Here is a 21013-nt window from a genome sequence, read left to right as displayed (position 1 = left end):
GAAACCAAAGTCAGAGTGGGGACAGCCTCAAGCTCATTCATTCACTTGACTATTGCCAATCACCAGCCACGAAAGCTCTATGGGGAGGGGACTACTCTTTCAAAGATTTTTCTTTTTTTTTTTTTCCTTCTCTCCTCCCTCCTCCTTCCAAATAGCACTGTTACTACCAGAGTAGCACAAGTCCTTTTCTTAAAATTCTTCTACTCTGGTAGATGCCCTATTCAAACTGCTGCTTAGCAGCTTTCCTCTGGACCGAACCTGTCAAGTGGGTTTTGTCATGTCTTTGGCGGCCTCCGTTAGCATTTTGAACTGCTTCAGTAGCTGTAAGGCTGAAGCCCGGTGCCGTGCAGGGAGGCATGCAGCCAGTAGCTTCCCCTCGACTTTTTTAGCGTCACCCCGTCTAGACGTGCGTGGTGCCTTGCCTACTCAAGCGCACCTGAGCTGCACATCCGCAAGGGGTGAAATGGCTCTCCTGGAAGAAGCAAGGGCTACTAGAATTCTGCAGCTGACAGTGGATGGTGCAGGTGCAGAATTGCATACATCTGCATGTTGTCACTGCCGCAGAATTCTCTTACCCTTGCTGCAGAAATCAGCCCTGGAGTGCCACAGAATTCCAAGGGCCTGGGTATGGGCCAGTGTAGCTTGGGACCCAAGTAGTGAAGATTATCTGAAGGATAATTTTCTAGTCAACCAAATGTAAGTACAGTAATTTTATACCAATATTTTGTGGCTTGTGATGTCTGTGGCTTTGATGGAGGGTGGAGCTGATGATGTTGGGTGACTTTTGACCGGAAGAATCCGCCACACAGCAAAGGAGAAGAAACCAGGCAAACCCCTCTGATCCATCCTTGTTGTCCTCTCCCCTAGCATCACCAACTTGAAGTACTGGGGTCGATGTGAACCTATCACTTCCAAGACTCTGCAGCTGCTCAATGACCTCTCCATTGGATATCCTTTTCAGAAGAGCTGTGAGGGTACAGAGCACTTAAGCTTCAGGATGGAGGAAGAGCAACCCAGATGCTCATGTGGAACAGGAGCACTCTGCATATAACAGATTCCCAAAGCATTTAATTTGGGGGGGGGGGGGGTAGTGAAAAGAGCAGAGTATAAGTGCTTGGTCAACTTTTTCATCTAGCTGTTGAATAAAAGTTGATGGCCTATAAAAGTTTCATAGGCTTTTTACTGTGGATCATAGCTGCTTTGTAGCTTACCATCCACAGTCTTAATTTGTGTGCAATCACAGTCTGCCAAAGTAAATAGACTGTAGGTCTCTGCAGTAGATATGGGTGCAATGTAGTAAGAGTTGTTCCTGAACCAAATAGAGTAGAAGCTAGAATATTTTAAATAAAATAGACACGAATCCCTTCCAGCTTTGCTCTGGAGGGTGCTTTGCAAGTATATGAGGTTTTCTGCTGACTCTGCTGCTTCCTTAACACCTCTTTACGTACAGTAGCGTTAGAAAACTGGTGAAACTGAGCGCCGTACAGTTCATGCTGAACAATCACACGGTAAGTCTTTTTATCTTCTGCTTCTTGTCTCGCAGCAGACTCCTACATATGCCTTTGTGCAGCTGAGAAAATCCCTGAACTTTGGCATCTGGACACACTTTTGAAGTTTATCTGTTTCCCAGATGCTTCCATCATATAAAATGAGCATCTAGAAAAAGTTATCTTCACTCCTTCTCTCTTTGTTCAGAGCCTGCCCTTCAACTTTGATGGGTTGTAATTATGTGGTACCTTTCATCCCAGAAGGGTTAATGTGGGGGTCTTTGCACTGAAAGACAGGCATGTCCAGGGTGAAAGGCAGGAGACAGCTGGTGCTGCTGTACATGCAGGCAGAAAACAGTGAGCACCTTTTCTGAAATTTAAAACAGAAATAACAGTGTGCTAAAGCCTCAGCTTTCGTTCTGAACACTGCTGACTTGGAGGAAGTGCCGTTGCAGCAGTGGTCAGGATAGCAGCCTTGTTTCTGTCACTAGCAGCGTGATAGTCCCTGTGCGGGACTAGGATGTTGACTTGAAAGCAAGAATGTCAGAATGAGCAACTAGAAGTGAGCAACAGAGAGCATCAGATTACTGACTTGCCTTTGAGAACACATGGTCATTTGATGCCCTGATGCCTGAACTACGTCCAGGAGGCTTGGGTTGGCTGGTTGAATGCGGCATTGTATTCCTTGATCTAGGTGGGTTTTTTGTAGGTAGTCACATGTGCTATGCCTGGTCCAGAAACTGCATTTAGACTGCACTTTGCCCATGGAGAACGTAGGCAAAGTAATTGTGAATCTGTCTGCAGAGGGCTGATTTTCAGCAACTTTAACCCCTTGAGAGTCTGCTTGAGAATGAGGGGCAGGATGCTTCTCTGTTCTGGAGGCAAAGCAAGACTTTCTTGTTCATCTTGTATTGGGGAATTCCCAGAGGAGAAGTGATAGAGCAGGTATCTTTGCCAGTACACAGGACATACTCTAAGCGTTATTGCTTCGGGGTTCGCAGACCCCGTACGTATTGCCCTCTTGTGGCCTGGTATCTGGATCATTACTGTGCAGTGAATAGCAAGATAACTGTGCAGTTCAGCTCTTATTCTTGAAGAGGCTAAGAATCAGACAGAAGAATGGGGGATTCATAAATGACTCAACTCCTAGTACAGGAGCCCATTCAGGCTAGTGATTTGCTTTTAACCCCACTGTTTTCTTCTGTTTGCAGAGTGAGCACTTTTCTTTCCTGGGTATTAACAATCAGTCCAACCTGACTGACATGAGATGTCGGACTACTTTCTATACTGCACTTGGGCGTCTTCTCATGGTGGATTTAGGTATTACTGTCTTCTCCCGGGAACCAGAGCAAAGTGGTGACGTTGTGGTTTGGATGTTGGGCTCTGCAGGATGCTGGGTACTGACTGCCATTTAGGAAGCTGTAGGACTAGAAAAGGACATTGGAATGGGAAAAATCAAATGGAATAAGAAAAAGGAAGGGAAAGGAGCTCAAGTGTGGCTATGTTGCTGTGTGCAGGTTGTCCACACGTGCTTGCCAGTAAGACTGGAGCTAAGTTTTCCCTTCTTAATACACCAAACGCTTCCCTGAGAAGGCAGGGTTTGTTCTAAGCTTTTCTAAAGCAAGTTAGAGATGGACAGTGACAGCACCTCTGTCTGGAAACACGTGGTCTCTAGCTCTGTGGATGACCAGTGTCTGAAGCTCTCAACACCTGCTTTACTGAGGCAGATATGCAGAGCGTAGGGATGTGCAGTCTATTTCCCCTTAACTTCTTTTTTTTTCTTTCAGGGGAAGATGAGGATCAATATGAGCAGTTCATGCTTCCCCTTACAGCTGCTTTTGAGACTGTGGCACAGATGTTCAGCACAAATACTTTCAATGAACAAGAGGCAAAAGTAAGTTGGGCAGAACCTTTCATGTTATCTGTGCTATCCTTTCTCTTCCCCCCCCCCCCCCCCCCGAGGCTTAGCCGTTCCAGGTGCAGTCACACAGGAGAGAACAAACAAATCCTGACGAGGGAGAGGCGTTCTTGCCTTTGAGACGAGTAGCTGCCAGAATAGGTGGTGTTTTCCTCCCAATATATGGGGAAGAGGTGATATCCCCTGGACTCCTTGGGTTTTGGATGTAGTGTGTAATTTAAGCAACGGGGCTAAACTGCCAGCTTTCCTCCTGGGAATGAAGTAGCCCAGTTCTGTCACTGCACTAGCTCAACTTCAGTTAGTGCCGGAAGCCTTCCTTAAGAGGAAGAGCTGACTTGCTTGAGGTTGGCAGTCACCACAGAAACATTGCATTACTGCTAGGATGGGAAGAAGGCTAGCAACTCCAGGCTGGAGGAGTTGAGGGAAAGGCATCCGTGTGTGGTGTATTTTAACATGTCATGACTTTTCTTTTGTAACGCAGAGAACCTTGGTTGGTTTGGTGAGAGACTTGAGGGGAATAGCCTTTGCCTTCAATGCCAAGACCAGCTTCATGATGTTGTTTGAGTGGATGTATCCTTCTGTTGCCCTACAGCTCAAGCCGCCCTGCCAGTTAGAGGGGGAACTCTAGCTGGCTGTATCCAAATGCCATACCTTCCCAGCTAAGTACTGAGTGGGGTTTCACTTCACTGTTATAGTACCTGTGTCATGTCTGGAAGCTTTAAAATAGCTTTAGCTTGCTCTGTCTGAGCAGCAACCTAGAGATTTGGCCTGTAAATCGCAAAGGCTTTTTTAACGGGATATATGCATCTCGGCAGCAGCAAAAGTGTTCCTCCTACTTACTAAGTCTCACAGCAGTTGGTATATTTGACCTCTTGATGAGTCTATAGCGGCTCAAAGAGCGTGGGATCTGTGTGCTCCAGAGTGCTCTTTGGCTGGTGAAGGTTACTTGTTTGCTGCTTTGGCAGATCTTTGTATCTATCTGCCCTTTGTCCAAAACCTTTTTGATTCTGGTTTGCCATAGTATAAGAAGCATGTATGCACTTCCTTCAGTGGAAGTGGGATGTTTCTCTGATAAAACAGACCCCAGCTAGCAGCATCAGCTCTATTTAACCTTAAGCAAGCTGCTTTGCAAGGCTTGGACGCAGTGCACGAGCGATGCCTTTTGGTAGAAGTTGCTGGCCTTTTTTCTTCATGTAAACAAAGTTCCTTAGCTTTCACCTTGCAGCTACCCCTCCTACATGCCAATCCTACAGCGAGCAATTGAACTCTGGTACCATGACCCAGCCTGCACTACACCTGTCCTCAAACTGATGGCTGAGTTGGTACATAATAGGTATGAACCTCCAGTGTCTGCAAATTGGCAGGGATTTATGTCTGTCTGCAACTTCAGCCATTTTGTGGGTGTTGGTGCCCAGCTGTCTTTTTCTACTTCAGTCTACTTTACAGGCTGCCAAAGAGGTGGGGGGAAAACTTCCCTGCTGTTTCAGTAGGGAGGAAAGTCACAAATATCAGTCATGTGTCCTGACTCGGATCAAGAGACAAGATCAGTAAGCACACTGAATTTCTTGAGCGTCTGTTTCTAAGGGTAGCATCATAAGACAGATGCAACTTGTATTAATTTTTAAAACCTGTGTTTAAAACGAGCGTTGCGCAATAGGCAGCGAGACAACTGTTTTTGCTTTAGACCATCCATTCTTTGCTAGAAGAGGTATCTCTGAGGCTGTTCAGATAATTCAGGAACTGTCTAGTCTGGCAATGGAAGTTTGCCAAAATGTGGCTCTGGCATACAGCCAGCTGAACGCAACCCTCTAGGAAGGGACCATTGTTACAGCCAGGCAGAAAGGACAGAAGGTTCAGACGCAGTCGCTTTAGAGTTCTTGAGAATCTATACTGTTAGACTGTTTACCACAACCAAATGGCATCTTGCAGTAGAACAAACCTTACTGGAACATGTCCACTTACTTATTTCAGAGGTGAACTGGAAAACTCGCTCGCGCTTCAGTTTTGAGATCTGTTCACTGTGGTGGGGAAAAAATGCCAAGCTCTGGATTCTTGGTTGTGTTATGAATAGGAGCCAGTCAGCCTGCCCCACAGGATTCGCTTCCAAGATGTTCACTGTGTTTGTGTACAGTAGCCTAGTGACTATTGCCAAGACAGGATTTCCAGACTCAGACTTGTAATATTCCTAATATCTGTGAAATATAGGCCCTTTCTTCTGAGACAGCAGAGCTTGTCTGTCCCTAAACGGCTGTGTCCTGCCTTGCCAGACCGGGGCATTCTGTTGAACTCTTGTGAATAGATCCCAGAGGAGGGTGCCCCAGTACATAGCAGCACACGGAGGTGCTGCAACATTGCCTCTGTTTTCATTCTGATATACATGAGCTCATATTTATTCACTGTTTTTCCATTAGGTCCCAACGGCTGCAATTTGATGTGTCCTCACCAAATGGCATTCTGCTTTTCCGAGAAACGAGTAAAATGATAACTACTTACGGTGAGTAGCCAGCAGGTGGGATCTAGGCAGCCTCACTCTGCCCTTGCCTCCTCCACTCGCTTGAAGAGTGAGCACTGGGGCACTTGCCAGCTCAGAGAATGAGCCCAGGCTGGGAAGCAGTGCCAAGTCACTTGCTGCATACATGCTCAGATACAGGGAGAGGCTTCTGCTCCGAGTGCTGGGTCAGCAGGCAAGCAGAAGGGGTGGGGTATTTACCATGCAAACGAAGAAGAAAAATGACAGCAATGAACAGGAAGCCCACCCAGCCGAGCCCCTTGTGAGTATGCAAGGTGGCAAAGGGGAACCTATAAAGCAAACGAGAGCAATTCTGCCCTCGTGCTGTCCTGTTTCCACAGCAAAATTACATGCAGCTGTGTTATCCCTGGTTCCTAGTAGAACCATGTTGTTAACATGTAATGGGTTAAGGTTCCCGTAACCTTTGCTGGGAAATAAGTCTCCAGTGTTTGTGACTGACTTCTCAGTCGCTCCTTATGGCTCTGCTTCTTTGTTTTTCCTGCACCCTGAGGGAGAAAGTGGATGCGGTCGTGGAAATACTGAGTCTGCTTCTGTGCTCGTGCAGGGAATCGTATCCTAACGCTTGGGGAGGTCCCAAAGGATCAAGTCTATGCCTTGAAGCTCAAGGGGATTTCCATCTGCTTCTCTATGCTGAAGGCTGCGCTGAGTGGGAGCTACGTCAACTTTGGGGTCTTCCGTCTGTATGGGGATGATGCACTGGACAATGCCTTGCAAACTTTTATCAAGCTTCTGCTTTCCATCCCTCACAGTGACCTTCTGGTAAGCAGACACCTGTGACTAGCAGTGTAAACGCATGGCTAGGAAAGACAGGGTGGAAGATTATACAGTAAAGGAATACTTTAATCAGAGACAAGTGAACTTGTGCCACTTCCTGGAACCCCAGCTAGGCACAGGCCAGCAGGAAATTACAGCTCCTGGAACGTGCAGCAGCAAGTCCTGTGCGAAGGCCATGGGCCTGCTGGGCGGGCCTGCTGGGCAGCCCTGCTGCTCATCTCTCCATTGGGGTATGCTCCAAGTCTCGGCAGAGTAGTTACCAAAATAATTGCTTCTCTACCTGAAAAATGCTTCCTGCAAGCGAAGGATTGTTCTTCCCTGTGCTGCCTGTGGGCAAAGATCTGAGTGTGTCAGCGGTTACAGAGCAGACTGCTTGCTGAAGACATCCACCTACAGAGTCTTGCTCCTATCCGGACCTCAAATACAGTAATTCATTTTGCAGCAGAGCTTTGAGACCCTGTCAGCACAGTCCCGCCTGGCAAAATGTTGGGGAGAGGGGACGACATATCCCTCTGAGTCTGTCTTACTCATCCTATTGCCATAGCAAGATCTGAAAGGAGTTATCTCTGTGACTGCATTCAGCACGTTCTTGATTTGATACAGCAGTAGCCAAACAGTGGCTCTTGAAACGTGCAGCTCTTGCAGTGGGACCACTTTGCAGGACTATCAGCAGGGTCCTCCTTGTCTGGGGGCGGCTGAGGGATCTGTGTCACTGACTGCAGAAGAATCGGCAGTGCGGGCTGTTGAGCCCAGCACTGTGCACATGGATTTCGGGTGATCTGGCACTCTGCAATGGACACCTGGAGCGCCATTCCTATCTTTATCTCCAACACTGGCATTAGTCAGCTAACACTCCCCATTAGAAGTGAGCAAAGCAGTGGGGAAAGATGTCTTGATATTACAGTGTTGGGAACCTGGTGGGCCATTGTTGTTGGAGCCTATTTGGATGCTTATTTGAGGGGGGGAATATATTGACTCAGAAGTTATGCTATGAGAGAGGTGTGTGTGTTCTTATTCCAAGAGATTCGGTAAGCAATTTTAAGATGATTAATGAATGGGTTGGGTATTCCCCACTGCAGAAAGTCTGGCTGTTGCTTCCTGAGTAGCCAGGAGGCCTAAGACTTTCTCTCTTTCTTTCTCTGCAGGATTATCCCAAACTCAGCCAGTCGTACTATTCCTTGCTGGAAGTTCTTACCCAGGACCACATGAACTTTATAGCCAGTCTGGAGCCTCATGTAATCATGTATATTCTCTCTTCCATTTCAGAAGGCCTCACTGCACTAGGTAACTATTTCTGCTCTCTGTTGTGCTCTTAGAGCTTTGATTTGGAAGTGGGGAAAGAGTCTGAAAGCAACCAAAGTAATACCTAAAAGCATCAGGTTCAGGCCATGGAGTTGTTGACTCTTGTCCTCACTGTGGGTAATCGATCTTGGTGTAAACCTGATTTGTCTTTTTTCTGCATTCGTAACGGCTTGTGGAAAGGGGTGGAATGAGTTGTTGAGTCAACTAAGAGTCACGTTGTTTCACCTCTGTTAAAGCTGAAACGTTAGAGAATTGAACGTGTCAGTGAGGAACTTGTGCTGACAGGTCTATAGGTTAGATAGCTCTCGCTTGCTAAGCCCCTGAATGGGAGCAGATGAATGGTGATGCTTTCCTGGGAGTCTGCCCAGGTGTGTCTGAGCGAGAGAAATGCTAGCAGTGTCCCAGTATCTCCCCCTCTCCTGTTCTTGCAGACACCATGGTTTGCACAGGCTGCTGCTCCTGTTTGGACCACATTGTCACCTATCTCTTCAAGCAGCTGTCTCGCAGCACCAAGAAGAGGACCACACCTCTAACCCAGGAGAGCGACCGGTTCTTGCACATTATGCAGCAGCACCCAGAGATGATTCAGCAGGTAAAGAGTGAAGGTGTAGGGCCTTGTTGTGGCGTGGCATGGCATGGTGAACTGCCTGATAAGCCCTGAATTCTTCTAGCGTGACATAATATGGGGGATGCATGATCCTTGCTCTAGAGCTCTGGGCTTTTCCTGAGGGAAAAGGATTTTCTGGCTAGTGCTGCATTTCTCCTACACGTTCAGTACGTGGTAGGTCTGATCTGAAAACACTTCAGGTTTTCCCTGTGCGAGGAACACCATTTTTGCATTTCAGAAGTGAAAGGAAGTAGCTGAAAATGAGATTTGTTTTTCTTTTTTTAAAAAAATGGTGTGGACTGCGCTGGCAATTTGTAGAAACAGAGCCAGGAAATAAACCACCTGCCAATGAGCATGTGATCTTGAGCTGCTTTAAGACAAGGTTTATTTGAAGCCCTGGAACAATTCAATGGTACATGTGCTCTGACAGCAAAGCAGAAACCATGGGGTCCCTGTACTTAACAAGGCTGTGGTTAGACTTCAGCATACAGGAGCAGTTTCTGCTGTGACTCTTGTGCTGAGACCACGTGAAAGTTAGGTTTGCTGCCCGTTAGAGCATGCGCTACCTTGGCGGCACTGTTCATGCCTGGATTCAGAATGGCCTCTGCAGTATGAATTTGATAATCAAGTTTTACATGCTGGTAGCACATCTGCCATCTGTCTCCTGCCTCTATCCACAACGCGTTTGATATCCACTGAGCTTGCTGGGATTTGTCTCCTCTGCTGGTCATGAGCGTATGTGATGGCAGAAATCAATGTGCTGAAGACACGTTTTCCTTGCTTAGACGAGTCTCAACATATATCTGCATGTACCATGTTGTTTAGGTACCTTTGTGTGGTATTTCTCAACGACAAGAGATTCTGCTCACAGAGATCTTGGTTTTGGCACTCCAGAGGGCTCAGCACCGGGATCTGGACATCCATACCTCATAGCAAAACACTTTTGTATATGTCCCTCGCCTGACCTGCTGCCTTTGAACAGCAGCACGCAGTGCATTTCTTAGTGTTATCCACCCTCGTTCACTGGTACTAGTCAAAGCGTTGGCATGACTCCCAAGTGAAAGCAGGAAAAATATTGTTCTGTCCGTCCTTCCACCTGGGTAGATCAAAAGCAGGCCCCCATTGGGAGCTAGAAGTTATGTTCTCTGGGCATAAAAGAGAAACTGCATTTCCAAACTGGCTGGGTTAGACCTCGGTTTTGTTCATGGTATTATAGCCTAACAAGGCTGTGGAAGGGAATGCGGACGCCGCTAGCGTGGAATAGAAGCAGCTTCCCAGGGCACTGGAACATATGTCCATGTGCAGTTTGTGCACTTAGCTCTTGCTGTTATGTTAAATGAAGATTAGACAATCTGCCCCTGGCTGCCTTGGGGCAGGATGGGGTATCTCAGAAACAAATACTGTGACAGCTTTCAGCACCTGCTATGTGTGCCTTCACTGAAGAGTTCTCTACTAACCACTGTTCACTGTTCTCTACTAACCAGGTGCTCCTTTTGTCCCATGATGCTGGGAGCACTGTAGCATTGAGGATCCAATAGGAGACAATACCAGAAGCATTAAACAAGCATGAGCTGCCCTTTGTATGTATATGCTTGGCTTTTAATCTCAGCGTCTGAGTATCTTTGACATCACTGATGATGGTTCTAGCCTGGTACAGAGGCCAGTCAGCTTTCAGAGGGGGCTCATTTTGGCAGCATGAACGTGCCTATTCCACCCCTTGCGTGTAATGCAGGGATGTTTTCTCCTCCTGTGGGAAGGAAATTGTGGAGGTGAATCCTCACTCTTGTGCACACACAATGTCATGGCAAGGGGAGAGCTGGATTTGAGGGGCTGGTTTTAAGCCTCAATCTCCCTTTTCCAGATGCTGTCAACAGTGTTGAATATCATCATCTTTGAGGACTGCAGGAACCAGTGGTCAATGTCTCGGCCTCTGCTTGGCTTGATACTGCTCAATGAAAAGGTAAACGTCCTGACCTGCTATCCCAGCCGGAGAAGCTGTCTAGGCTTGAACGATGCTGGAGCCTTTGGGCTGAACTAAGCAGTACTGTGGTGCAGCAGGAGGTTGGGAAGTCAGGAGAGAGACTGTGCGCCAAGGCAGAAAGGTGTCTGGCCCTTCTCTGCAGCAGCCTTGGCACTAGTGAATCCTATTGAAGTCTCATTAATAAGAGCACTAGAAATCACATGAAGAGCTGTAACACATGTTCCCCCTGTCTTCCTGAACAGGATGTGTTATGCCCTGTCCCAAAGCCAAGCTGGCTATTGCTCTGAAAATTAACCCATACTCCTCTTGTCTCCCCCAGTATTTCTCTGACTTGAGGAACAGTATAGTGAACAGCCAGCCTCCAGAGAAACAGCAGGCCATGCACCTGTGCTTTGAGAACCTCATGGAAGGCATCGAACGCAACCTCCTAACCAAGAACAGGGACAGGTCAGTATGGAAGCACTGGGCCAAAGGCCTGTTTGTGGGACTGAGATCTTCCTGGGTCCTGAGGTGTTCAGAGGCCATAGGGTTATGCAGCAGTACAGCCTAGAGAATCCAGCATGCACTGATCCTTGTGGCAGCCTCACGGATAGCAAAACACTCAAGGCATGGGCAACCTCCCGCTCTAACACGTGTTGCTCTGTGTTTTCCTTAGGTTTACACAAAATCTGTCAGCGTTCAGGCGAGAGGTAAACGACTCCATGAAGAACTCCACCTACGGTGTGAACAGCAATGACATGATGAGCTGACATCTCCCAACTCCACCTGTACAGAGCAGCATCTCTTTGGCCTGGCCCAGAGGGGTTACCGTTTCCGATGGAAAGAAAAGAGGGCGTTTCTAATCCCTGCTCTTCCCTAGGGCTGGATTGCGGTGCTCGCTTTGACCGTACTCCACGTCCCGAGGGAGGAGGGAACAGGAGGGGTTGTTAAGCTCACCAGGCAGGGTGCTTCTGTTTCCGTGGGAGGGGGTGGAAGGGCATAAGCCAGGTGCAAGAATCCAGCGTCTCCCTACCAGAATGTCTGCGTGGAACGCCAGTGCTCTGCTGCAGCCTGCCTTGTATAAACATGTACATTTTTTCATAACATTTTGAACAAGGTTTATATTGACTCAATTTAAAAAAAAAAAAAAGTGTGATTGAAATTTTTACAGAGTCCTGGTGCACCAGTGCTGGCGTGAGGGTTGTGTATGCGAGTGAGGAAAGTGTGTCCTGCAGGCCTGAAGCTTTACTGGGCGAGGGGTGGGTGTGTGAAAGTGCAGAGATATATTTAGTGACAAGTGTAGAAAGAAGCAAAAACAACAAAAACAAAAAAAAAATGTAAAATTCCAAATGTATATTTTTTCTTATTAAGCCCCTTGAAATCACAACTTCCTGTTACCGTCTTGCCCTTGTTATTAGGAACTCTAAGCCATGCTGCGTGATCTCTCATTCGTGCTTGCTCGTGGGTGTCTCTCTTATCCTCCCGGTGTAACAGTAGGCACTGTCCCCATTGTCAGTTTGCTTCTAGTAGGGCCCTTGCCTTCCCCCCCCGCTCCGGGTGACCTGTTGAACGGACACATTGCGTGGGTGCTGGCTCCCCACCCTGCCCAGCAGCTCTGCAGTAGACACTCTCCTGACTGCCTTGTACTTGTTTCCTAGTTGCTGTAAAGCAGGAAGCATGTGTGGAATAATCGGGCTGGGGATGAGCTTGCCATGGTCTTGCGAACTCGCCCACCACAAAGCTGTGAGCAGTGAGTGCAGTCGGCCCTTAGGGCAGCGTGCGCATACTTGGACAGAGCCAGGAATGCAGGACTGCTGCAGTGAATTAGCCACCGTGGAGGGTTCTTAATAACAAGGTTTGCCTAGCATGAAGTATTTAACACCCCCTTTAAAATGATTCCATTTTTTTCTAAGTCACCATACTAGATGTTTTGGATATAAAATTTACTTACAGAGGAAAGCTGATGGGGGAGGGGAACCTGTTTGCCTTGTACTTTTTCCACTATTGTTGCTGCTAGTCGTGTGCATTCTCTTGCTCAGCTCTACCCCACAGACACTCAGTCCTTAGGGTTTCAGTTTCTCTTCCCAGACACCACCTATTCTTAATTTTATTTTTTTTTATTTTTTTTCTTTTTTTGTTCTTTCCTCTGGCGATTGTGTGTTGGGTCCTTTTTCGCGTGAGCAGATTGCTGGTTGACTTGTAAGGGTGTTTGCTGCATACAGTGTAAGCATTGTGACTGCAAATAAACTTCAATGGTTTCTACTGAGCTGTGTCTATCTGGGCCTTGCCTGTGCTTGGGAGACAGACCCCTCCGCCAAGAGTGTGTGTTGTGGGCTCTTCTCTGCACAGACCTGATGGAGCATCTGGGCCAATGCTTGGTGGGTTTTGTTTCACAAGTGAGGTGGCAGCTCAAAAAGTGTATTTGATATACGGGGGCCCTTGGACAGGGTTGTACCATAGAGTCGGGTATTAATATTCTAGCTGCAGTGCTGAACCCTGCTACTTACTGCTAATACAATGCTGATCTCTAGCCTGAAATCTGATTAAAATCAAAGCAGATACAGGACTATTCCTTAGATTTTTAGGTTTGTTCTAGGGGAATCTGACAACTCTTTCTTTCTATAGAAGAGAAGCTGGCAGCAGGTCTGTTAACTCGTGCAGCACAAGGGAGTTTCAAATGTTTATTTACAATCTGCAAATGGAATCTGAACTCAAAAGGCCATTTCTGCAGGAAAGGCAATGAAAGCACAGTTCAGTCCTGGGGAGAGTATCTACCCTGACTTGGGTCAGTACATGCCTCCCTTATGAAGGAACAGATGCTCCTGCGTCAAAGTTTTCTGTCTCTCACATCTGTTACGCACTGGGGGTGAACTCCATCCTAAAATCATGCAGATGCTTCTGCTGCCGCTCCAGCGGATGCTGGTTTTTTGGCACTGTTGTAGACAACGTTGTTACAGCCCTCTCTGTTCCGAGCTATTTCAATGGCAAAAAACTGGATTCTGGTGGCTAAAAAAGGAGAAAGAAAAGTTTAGAGCATTAGAGCAGATCTGTGGATAAGGTAGATTTAGATTTCCTATAACCTCATGCAGCCTCAGTCCTAACTAACGCTTCCCATCTCCACAGAACAGCAGGGCTTTTTCTAGCACAAAAGGAACGTGCTTCACGCTTCACCTTGACCCTTGCTAGCAGCACGCACACCAAACTGCTCCTTTTTTTCCTCTGCAATTCAGCCTGCCCACAGGAGGAGAGAAAATGGTAACCATCTTAGTCACACCTATTTGAGAAAGAGCACAGACACCGAGTGCAGATTTCTGGGAATGAGGAAGACAGAAAGGTGCAATGCTTTTGGCATCCGCAGCACGGAAGAGCCAGGTCAGTCCCTGAAGGCAATAGCTGCCTCTAGCTGCCTAGAGCCCGTAGAGCTGGTGCGACACCTGACATAACACCCCGTCTAGCCACAGGCCAACTCACTCACCAAATATCGTGTTCTCGTCTGTGTAGTCTTTGCTGCAGTCCAGGCGGAGCAGGGTACCGTAGTTGAAGTCCTCAACCACCCCTTCAAATTGCATGCAGAATGGGCGCCATTTCTAGAGAGAGCAACGTTCATATCTGCCTCGTTCCTAGAGCCACTTGAAGCCAAAGGTTGAGGGAGAGATGGGATATTCACCCCTCCCTCGTACCCTTTCAGCACTTACCTCTTTGGCTGGCTCTGATTTGAGCTCTTCTGGGTCAAGTACATCAACTTTAAGATCATTAAAGGTTTTCCTGAATTCACCATAGATCTGGTCATCAACTTTGGTGAGGTTCAGAAACTTGGGATCAACGGAGGAAATAAGCTACCAGGGAAGATACAAGAAGCAGTACAGCTTATACCCTTTCCTCTTGACCTGTGGTTCCCCTCCAGCTGTTTCAGCCCTGGGTCTCACGCTGTGCGATGGGTATTTGTCTTACAAAAAGAGGAAGCCCACGAGATCCCATCCACAACCCACCGCCACTTCTCCCGCTCAACCACCAGCCAGCCCCCGTGGACTTACGTTAAAGTAGACTTCAGCATGCTGGTACGCCTTCATGGCCCAGATCATTTCAATGTTGGGCTGCAGACAGAGAGGAGCAAAGGTGGTTACACGCTGCCATCTTCAACTCGGCAAATGCTTTGAAGTTGTTTCCTGCTGCTTCGGGGTGGGGCGAGGGGGAGCGGGTGGCTGGCAGTGGTTTTCATGGGAGTAGAGAACAACAAACAGCGATAACTAAGCTTGCAGGTAACCGGGTTTACCCAGTCGGGGGGGGGGGGGGTCCCACGTTAGCCAGGACCCGGTTCTAGAGCCCAAACGGGCTCGGATCAGACCTGAGGCCCCCGAAGGACGCGATAAAAGGCAGGGAGGGAGGAGGGAAGACTCCTGCCCCGAGGACCGACGCCCCCCGGGCCCCGCAGCCGCCCCCCCCCCGGGCCCCGTTCGTACTCACGTCGTTGCCGTAGGCCTCGGCCGGCAGCGACAGGGCGCGGGCGGCCGCCACGGCCTCGCCGGCTCCCTGGAGGCGACACAGGAGAGAAGCTGCCATGGCCCCGGCCGCTACCGCGGCGAGCGGCCCCCCGCCCCCGCCCGGCCCCCCCCGCCCCCCGCGGCCTCACCAGGGCGCCCAGCGGCGCCCCCGCCGCAGCCGCCATCATCACGCCGCCGGAAGCGGGGCCGCCACGCCGCGCTCGGCGCTTCCGGCCGCCCCGCGCGCATGCGCCGCCTCCGGGCGGGGCGGGGCCGGGCGGGGGCGGGGCCAAGCGGTGGGCGGGGTCGTGCAGCTGGGTGGCAGGGCACGGTGGCACCTGGCAGGGCACGGTGGCACCCGGCAGGATGGCAGGGCATGGTGGCACCCGGCAGGATGACAGGGCACGGTGGCACTCGGCAGGGCACGGTGGCACCCGGCAGGATGGCAGGGCACGGTGGCACTCGGCAGGATGGCAGGGCACGGTGGCACCCGGCAGGGCACGGTGGCACCCAGCAGGGGTGGCAGGGCATGGTGGCACCCGGCAGGGCACAGTGGCACCCGGCAGGGCACGGTGGCACCCGGCAGGGGTGGCAGGGCACGGTGGCACCTGGCAGGGCACGGTGGCACTCGGCAGGGCACGGTGGCACCTGGCAAGATGGCAGGGCACGGTGGCACCCGGCAGGGGTGGCAGGGCGCGGTGGCACCCGGCAGGGCACGGTGGCACCCGGCAGGGGTGGCAGGGCGCGGTGGCACCCGGCAGGGCACGGTGGCACCCGGCAGGATGACAGGGCACGGTGGCACCTGGCAGGGCACGGTGGCACTCGGCAGGATGACAGGGCACGGTGGCACTCGGCAGGATGGCAGGGCACGGTGGCACCCGGCAGGGCACGGTGGCACCCAGCAGGGGTGGCAGGGCATGGTGGCACCCGGCAGGGCACGGTGGCACCCGGCAGGATGGCAGGGCACGGTGGCACCCAGCAGGGCACGGTGGCACTCAGCAGGGCACGGTGGCACCTGGCAAGATGACAGGGCATGGTGGCACCCAGCAGGATGGCAGGGCATGGTGTCACCTGGCAGGGCACGGTGGCACCCAGCAGGATGGCAGGGCACGGTGGCACCCGACAGGGCACGGTGGCACCCAGCAGGGGTGGCAGGGCATGGTGGCACACAGCAGGGCACGGTGGCACCCGGCAAGATGACAGGGCACGGTGACACCCGACAGGGCACAGTGGCACCCGGCAAGATGACAGGGCACGGTGACACCCGACAGGGCACAGTGGCACCCAGCAGGGCACGGTGGCACCCAGCAAGATGGCAGGGCACGGTGACACCCGGCAGGGCACGGTGGCACCCGGCAAGATGACAGGGCACGGTGACACCCGACAGGGCACAGTGGCACCCAGCAGGGCACGGTGGCACCCAGCAAGATGGCAGGGCGCAGTGGCACCCGGCAGGGCACGGTGGCACCCAGCAGGGGTGGCAGGGCATGGTGGCACCCGGCAGGGCACAGTGGCACCTGCCAGGATGGCAGGGCGCAGTGGCACCTGGCGGGACATGGTGGCACCCGGCAGGGCACAGTGCCACTCAGCCAGGATGGCAGGGCGCAGTGGCACCCAGCAGGATGGCAGGGCACGGTGGCACACAGCAGGGTATGGTGGCACCCAGCAGGGGTGGTAGGGCACGGTGGCACCCAACGGGACCCTGTGCAGCCCCTGTGCTGCAACCTGCTGGGTGGCCAGAGGCTCGGCGAGCTCCCGCGCAGCCCGCGGGGCGGCCCCGCGTGGCAGGCAGTCACAGCCGGAGCTGGTGCCTCCGCGCCCCCGTCCCTGCGCTCCCGGAGCTGTCCCCGGAGGGTGCACGAGGAAGCTGGGGGGCACGGGGATGCCGCAGACCTGCCCTCGCCACCGCCCGGCTGCAGGATGGGACTTGCGGGGTCACGAAGGGAACAAGGCTGGCGCCACTGCGGCGCCCGTTCCTCCGCCAGCAGTTTTGGGCCCGCTTGCCAGGCTCAGCTCGTCCGACGAGGAGCTGCGATCCAGCAGCCAGGGGGAGCGAGGCAGGCAGAAAGGCTGGGCAGGGCCCGGCAGCTGTTGGCAGCGCTGCCCGCAAGGGGCACGTCCGGACCGGCTTCGCTGCCGGCTGGATTCCTGGGGTGCAGTGGGGGGCTGCCCTCGCTAGCTGCAGGGTGGGGTGGGGGGGGGGGGTCTCATGCAATGGGGCACAGCTGTGAGGTGTGATGGCCCTACGAGCAGATCTGCTCTCCCGGAGCGGCTGCTCCTCTTTAAGGGGTGCTGATTGGGTGGGCAGGGGCTCCTCGGCCTCTATAAGCTGCTGAGCAGGGGCTAGAGGGCAGCTGCTGCTGGTGCGTTTAGGAGGCTTTTGTGGGGTTTGGTATAAGTCAAGTGTCTGGGGTAAGTTTTTCTAATGCAGCATTGTTGTCTGTGGCTTTGCTTCTGGGGCTGAGCTGCCTAGGTTTGTCTCTGAGCCCTTCTGGAAAAGCTGAGCCTCCAGCTGCAAACAGAGCAAGGTTGGTGGGAGCTGGAGGAGCTCCCCTGCCCTGGAGCCCCATGATACTGGTGGGTCTTGGGGCCCAGGGCAAGCCCCTGGGGGCACAGGACTCACCAGCCCGGCACCCTCAGCTCTGCAGCCACATGCAGCACTGGGCATGGGCAGATATCCTCCTGCAGTGCTGGGTTGGGGCTGGGGGGAAGGTTTGGGAAAGCCTTTGCAGCCAGGGAGCCCTCCTGAGTGATGCTGTTTGCTCCCCCAGGAAGAGGGATCCTGCTGCTATGTCTCTCACAGACAGCATCGACGTTGATAGCAAATCTGAGAAGCCCATGTCCCTGATTTGGGGTAAGGACCTCTGCCTCGTGCTGTGATCCCCAGCAGTGAGACCGAGCCCACTCAGGTCAGGGTGCCTGGCCTGCCTAGGCCAGTGATGAGCCCCTCCACCAGAGACCCTCTCGGTGGTCCCCGTGGTGTCGAGGTGTGCGTTGAACTGCTCTGACTCCTCTGTGGTCTCCCTCCCTCTGTAACGGGGCTGAGCTCCTGCCTTCACCTCACCTGCCCGGCAGGGAGCTGGGGACCGCAGCATCGTCTGCTGCAGCATCGTCTGCTGCAGCTGGTCCCTGATGTCCCCAGTGCCCTCTGGGTGGGACAGGAGACCCGCGGTCCTCCCCGGCAGCCTGGCCCGGTGGTGCTGGAGGAGCAGGCTGGCTGGGGTGGCTCCCTGAGGCTCGCCGTGTCCGCAGGGTGCGAGCTGAGCAGCGAGAGGGACTCCTACACCTTCCAGGTGCCGGACGAGTGGCAGTACGAGCAGCAGCTGGCCCTGCGGACGGTAGGTGGTCACCTCCGTGGGTCGATGCGGGAGCACCCGGAGGAGACCCCCAGCCCTCCGTCGGGCGAGGGATGTCCGGAGGTGGCAGGGTGCCATTGGGGGGGGCTGTTTTGCTCCCAAAGATCTGCCTGGGGGAGAAGGCCAGGGACGAGTTCCACGTGGTGGAGATCGTGCCGGCGGAGGACGGCGAACCCCCCCGCGCCCCAGTCCCGCTCGCCACCCTGAAGCCCTCGGTGCTGCCGATGGTGAGTGCCCGCGCCGGGGGCTGCCCGAGGGGGCTGGGGCCGGCGGGCACTGCCACACGCCTCTCTTCCAGGCCACCCTGGTGGGAGTGGAGCTGACTCCTCCCGTCACCTTCCACTTGAGAGCCGGCTCTGGCCCCGTCTACATCAGCGGGCAGCACGTTTCCCGTAAGCCGCTGGGGTGCGGAGGGGTGGGGGGACTCGTGCTTCCGGGCTGCAGCTTCCCCGCTTGCTGCCGGACCTTGCCCTGCCACCCTCCTCCTCGCTGGATGAGGAGCTGCCTCCAGCAGCTGCCGCAGGAGCTGAGCGGTGGGAGGGCGTCGGGATGGGGTGCCCCGAGGGAAACCTCTTGACCTGGGGGGGGGGGGGGGGTCTTCCCCCCCAGCACGAGTGAGGGTTGAGCTGGCCTCTCCCACAGTGATGCCGAACCTGTCCTGGGATGAGGAGGAGGAGGCGGCAGAGGAGGAAGAGTCTGCAGAGGAGTCCCCCGAGAAGCCCCCCAAGGCCCAGGCTGCCAAGAAGGGCAGCGTCGCCAAGGTGTGCGCAGAGCCGCCGGGCGCGCGGCTCCTCCGCAGAGCTGGCAGAAGGGGGTCCCGCGTGCGGGGTGGTGGCTGGGCCGCGGGACGCAGGCTGCTCTGAGCTCCCTCCAAGCCCCCATGCTGCAGCCAACCTGAACGACCCTCTCCTTGAGTGGGATGAGGTGTGCGGCTCGTCCCTTGGAGAGGTCGCAGGCTGCTGGTCGTGGGAGTCCTGTCCTCCTGCGCTTGCAGATGTGCCCAGCCCCGTTAACTGCATCTCTCCCTCCTAGAAGAGGAGGCTGGAGAAGGACGAAGAGCTGTGAGTATCACGGAGGGAGCTGGCAGATGTTGGGCAGGAGCGTGGACCAGCCCTGCCAGGGAGCAGCGGGATTTGCCGGGGTCTCCTGCCGGCTCGGCAGGAGGAACCGTGATCCCAGCCCTCTCCTTCTCTCCCGAGCAGGAACAGCGTCTCCTCCGAGGATCCCCTTCCCAGCAAGGTAGGAGCCGGCCGTGCTGCCGGGGAGTCTCCGTCTGTGTCCTGTGCCTTCCCAGTGGCTCCGTCTCAGCCAGGCGCCTGGCTGGCTCCGGGCAGGCTCTGAGCTCCCGTGGGACCACAGGGCCTGCCTGGATTAATCCTGCTCGATCAGGACTGAGAGCCCTTGGGGAAGGAAAGGGACTGACACGTGATGCTCATCATGGTCCTGGCTGGTTGCTGGACTCTCTAAAATGGGAGAGTAATGAAGGGCCCGGGAGGGTCGGGTTGTCCTGGCTGGGCTCGGCCTGGGCTCCCTGTGCTCAGCACCGCGCGGCTGCGGTAAGCCGTGGTCTTGGTCCTCTGGCAGGGGCGAGGAGCAGGCAGGGGGAAGAAGCCAGCAGCAAAGAAGTAGTGTGAGCTACAGCAGGGCCTGGCCAGGTAAGGGGGGAGCGAGGCCACAGTGTCCGGGTGCGACGGTTTCTCCTCCGAGCAGCAGGCTCGGAGGGTGCTGGTTGCTCGTCTGCTCTCCTACATGGAGGACAGGGTGTGATGCTGGGCTGAGGTGGCCTGAGCGCGTTAGTGCTCTGCCCAGAAGCTGGGGAGGGCTCGAGTCCAGCATCTGCTTGTGCTGCTCAGCCTGGAAACGGAGCTGCTTCCCTGCCCGCTCCCTGCGGGCGAAGCGAGCCAGGACTGACCTGCAAGGCTTGGAGCTGCTCCTTGTGAGCCCCTCGGAGAGGGGGTGGGAGCCCGTCCCCAGGGAGAGCAAGGAGAGCCTGGGATGCCCGTGTTTAAGACTCTTTCCCCTTCCCTTTCAGGGCCTGGTGCAGAAGAGTTTGGAAGACTATCTTTTTTTGTTTTTTGTGCAGTCCTCCTTAAATAAAGGATCTGTTTTGCACCCCTAGCTCTGTGCTGGGGCTGGAGGGCTGGGAAACATGCTGGAGGCTTGATGCCTCGGCCCTTCCCTGGGGTGCCGCTGGGCAGCAGCTCCCTCTGCGCCTGCCCGGGGAGGCTGTGTTCCTGCCCCGAGGCAGGAGGGTTCGGATGCCGGGACAGTCCGAACTGTGGCGAGCCGTGTCCTGTGCCGCTGCAGCCTTGCAATTCTCGCCTGTCCCTGCAGAGGCCAGGGCTGCAGCGGGGACGGGCGGTGGGCCGAGCTGGTGCTGTGCCGTCTGGGAGACGCCTGACCCACTGGTGCAGGAGCATCTGGGGGCGGCCGGCCCTGCAGCACGGGCTGCAGGATGCTCATGCCGCTGAGGGCTGGACCCCCTGCGGGGCTGCGAGGAGACCCCTGCCCTGCAGAGGACTGATTCGTGCCCTCTGATCCGGGCAAGCTCCCCCTCGGCTCTACCACCGCTTCGGCGTTGCGGCACGTTCGGGCTGC

The 21013-nt window shown here is 53.8% G+C and overlaps 3 protein-coding genes across 9 annotated transcripts in view; 2 read left to right on the top strand and 1 right to left on the bottom strand.

The window, feature by feature from the left end:
• XPO7 (exportin 7) overlaps positions 1-12844 on the top strand; it is a 55808-nt gene extending 42964 nt beyond the window's left edge. For all 4 annotated transcript variants that reach the window (XM_068920888.1, XM_068920890.1, XM_009677698.2 and 1 more), the window contains exons 16-28: positions 868-948; positions 1445-1508; positions 2699-2807; positions 3275-3381; positions 3887-3975; positions 4631-4738; positions 5817-5899; positions 6480-6694; positions 7855-7993; positions 8443-8603; positions 10480-10578; positions 10919-11046; positions 11255-12844. In XM_068920888.1, the coding sequence (XP_068776989.1) occupies positions 868-948; positions 1445-1508; positions 2699-2807; positions 3275-3381; positions 3887-3975; positions 4631-4738; positions 5817-5899; positions 6480-6694; positions 7855-7993; positions 8443-8603; positions 10480-10578; positions 10919-11046; positions 11255-11348 (1477 nt within the window). In that variant the 3' untranslated portion in view covers positions 11349-12844. The remainder of the gene's footprint in view (positions 1-867; positions 949-1444; positions 1509-2698; positions 2808-3274; positions 3382-3886; positions 3976-4630; positions 4739-5816; positions 5900-6479; positions 6695-7854; positions 7994-8442; positions 8604-10479; positions 10579-10918; positions 11047-11254) is intronic.
• Positions 12845-13245: 401 nt separating this feature from the next.
• Positions 13246-15304, bottom strand: PBDC1 (polysaccharide biosynthesis domain containing 1). Its single transcript, XM_068920895.1, has 6 exons — positions 15209-15304; positions 15043-15108; positions 14613-14672; positions 14274-14414; positions 14054-14165; positions 13246-13584 (listed from the first exon to the last, which is right to left on the bottom strand). The coding sequence occupies exons 1-6, from the start codon at positions 15245-15247 to the stop codon at positions 13463-13465; spliced, it is 540 nt and encodes a 179-aa protein (XP_068776996.1). The 5' UTR covers positions 15248-15304; the 3' UTR covers positions 13246-13462.
• On the top strand, positions 14684-20532 carry NPM2 (nucleophosmin/nucleoplasmin 2). 4 transcript variants are annotated; one of them, XM_068920893.1, is made up of 10 exons: positions 14684-14837; positions 17831-17913; positions 18312-18397; positions 18520-18642; positions 18714-18807; positions 19058-19176; positions 19451-19476; positions 19618-19654; positions 20000-20070; positions 20448-20526. In XM_068920893.1, the coding sequence occupies exons 2-9, from the start codon at positions 17850-17852 to the stop codon at positions 20042-20044; spliced, it is 594 nt and encodes a 197-aa protein (XP_068776994.1). In that variant the 5' UTR covers positions 14684-14837; positions 17831-17849; the 3' UTR covers positions 20045-20070; positions 20448-20526. The 4 variants fall into 4 exon arrangements, with proteins under 4 accessions (XP_068776994.1, XP_068776995.1, XP_068776992.1 ...); XM_068920891.1 differs by having other exon boundaries at positions 14772-14837; positions 19448-19476; positions 20448-20531; XM_068920892.1 differs by lacking the exon at positions 14684-14837 and adding an exon at positions 17525-17587 and having other exon boundaries at positions 19448-19476; positions 20448-20531.
• The last annotated feature ends 481 nt before the right edge of the window (positions 20533-21013 follow it).

The sequence above is a fragment of the Struthio camelus genome, chromosome 27 (assembly GCF_040807025.1).
Source record: "Struthio camelus isolate bStrCam1 chromosome 27, bStrCam1.hap1, whole genome shotgun sequence".
Lineage (NCBI taxonomy): Eukaryota > Metazoa > Chordata > Aves > Struthioniformes > Struthionidae > Struthio > Struthio camelus.
This window is presented reverse-complemented; position numbering and strand designations above follow the sequence as displayed.

Coding starts and splice junctions, on each gene's coding strand:
- PBDC1 (XM_068920895.1), bottom strand. CDS start 15,247: ATGATGGCGGCTGCGGCGGGGGCGCCGCTGGGCGCCCTG. Junction 15,109..15,208: donor GGGCGCCGCTGGGCGCCCTG/GTGAGGCCGCGG, acceptor TGTCGCCTCCAG/GGAGCCGGCGAGGCCGTGGC. Junction 14,166..14,273: donor AATCAGAGCCAGCCAAAGAG/GTAAGTGCTGAA, acceptor TGCTCTCTCTAG/AAATGGCGCCCATTCTGCAT.
- NPM2 (XM_068920891.1), top strand. CDS start 17,850: ATGTCTCTCACAGACAGCATCGACGTTGATAGCAAATCTGAGAAGCCC. Junction 17,914..18,311: donor GCCCATGTCCCTGATTTGGG/GTAAGGACCTCT, acceptor CCGTGTCCGCAG/GGTGCGAGCTGAGCAGCGAG. Junction 19,477..19,617: donor CTGGAGAAGGACGAAGAGCT/GTGAGTATCACG, acceptor TCTCCCGAGCAG/GAACAGCGTCTCCTCCGAGG.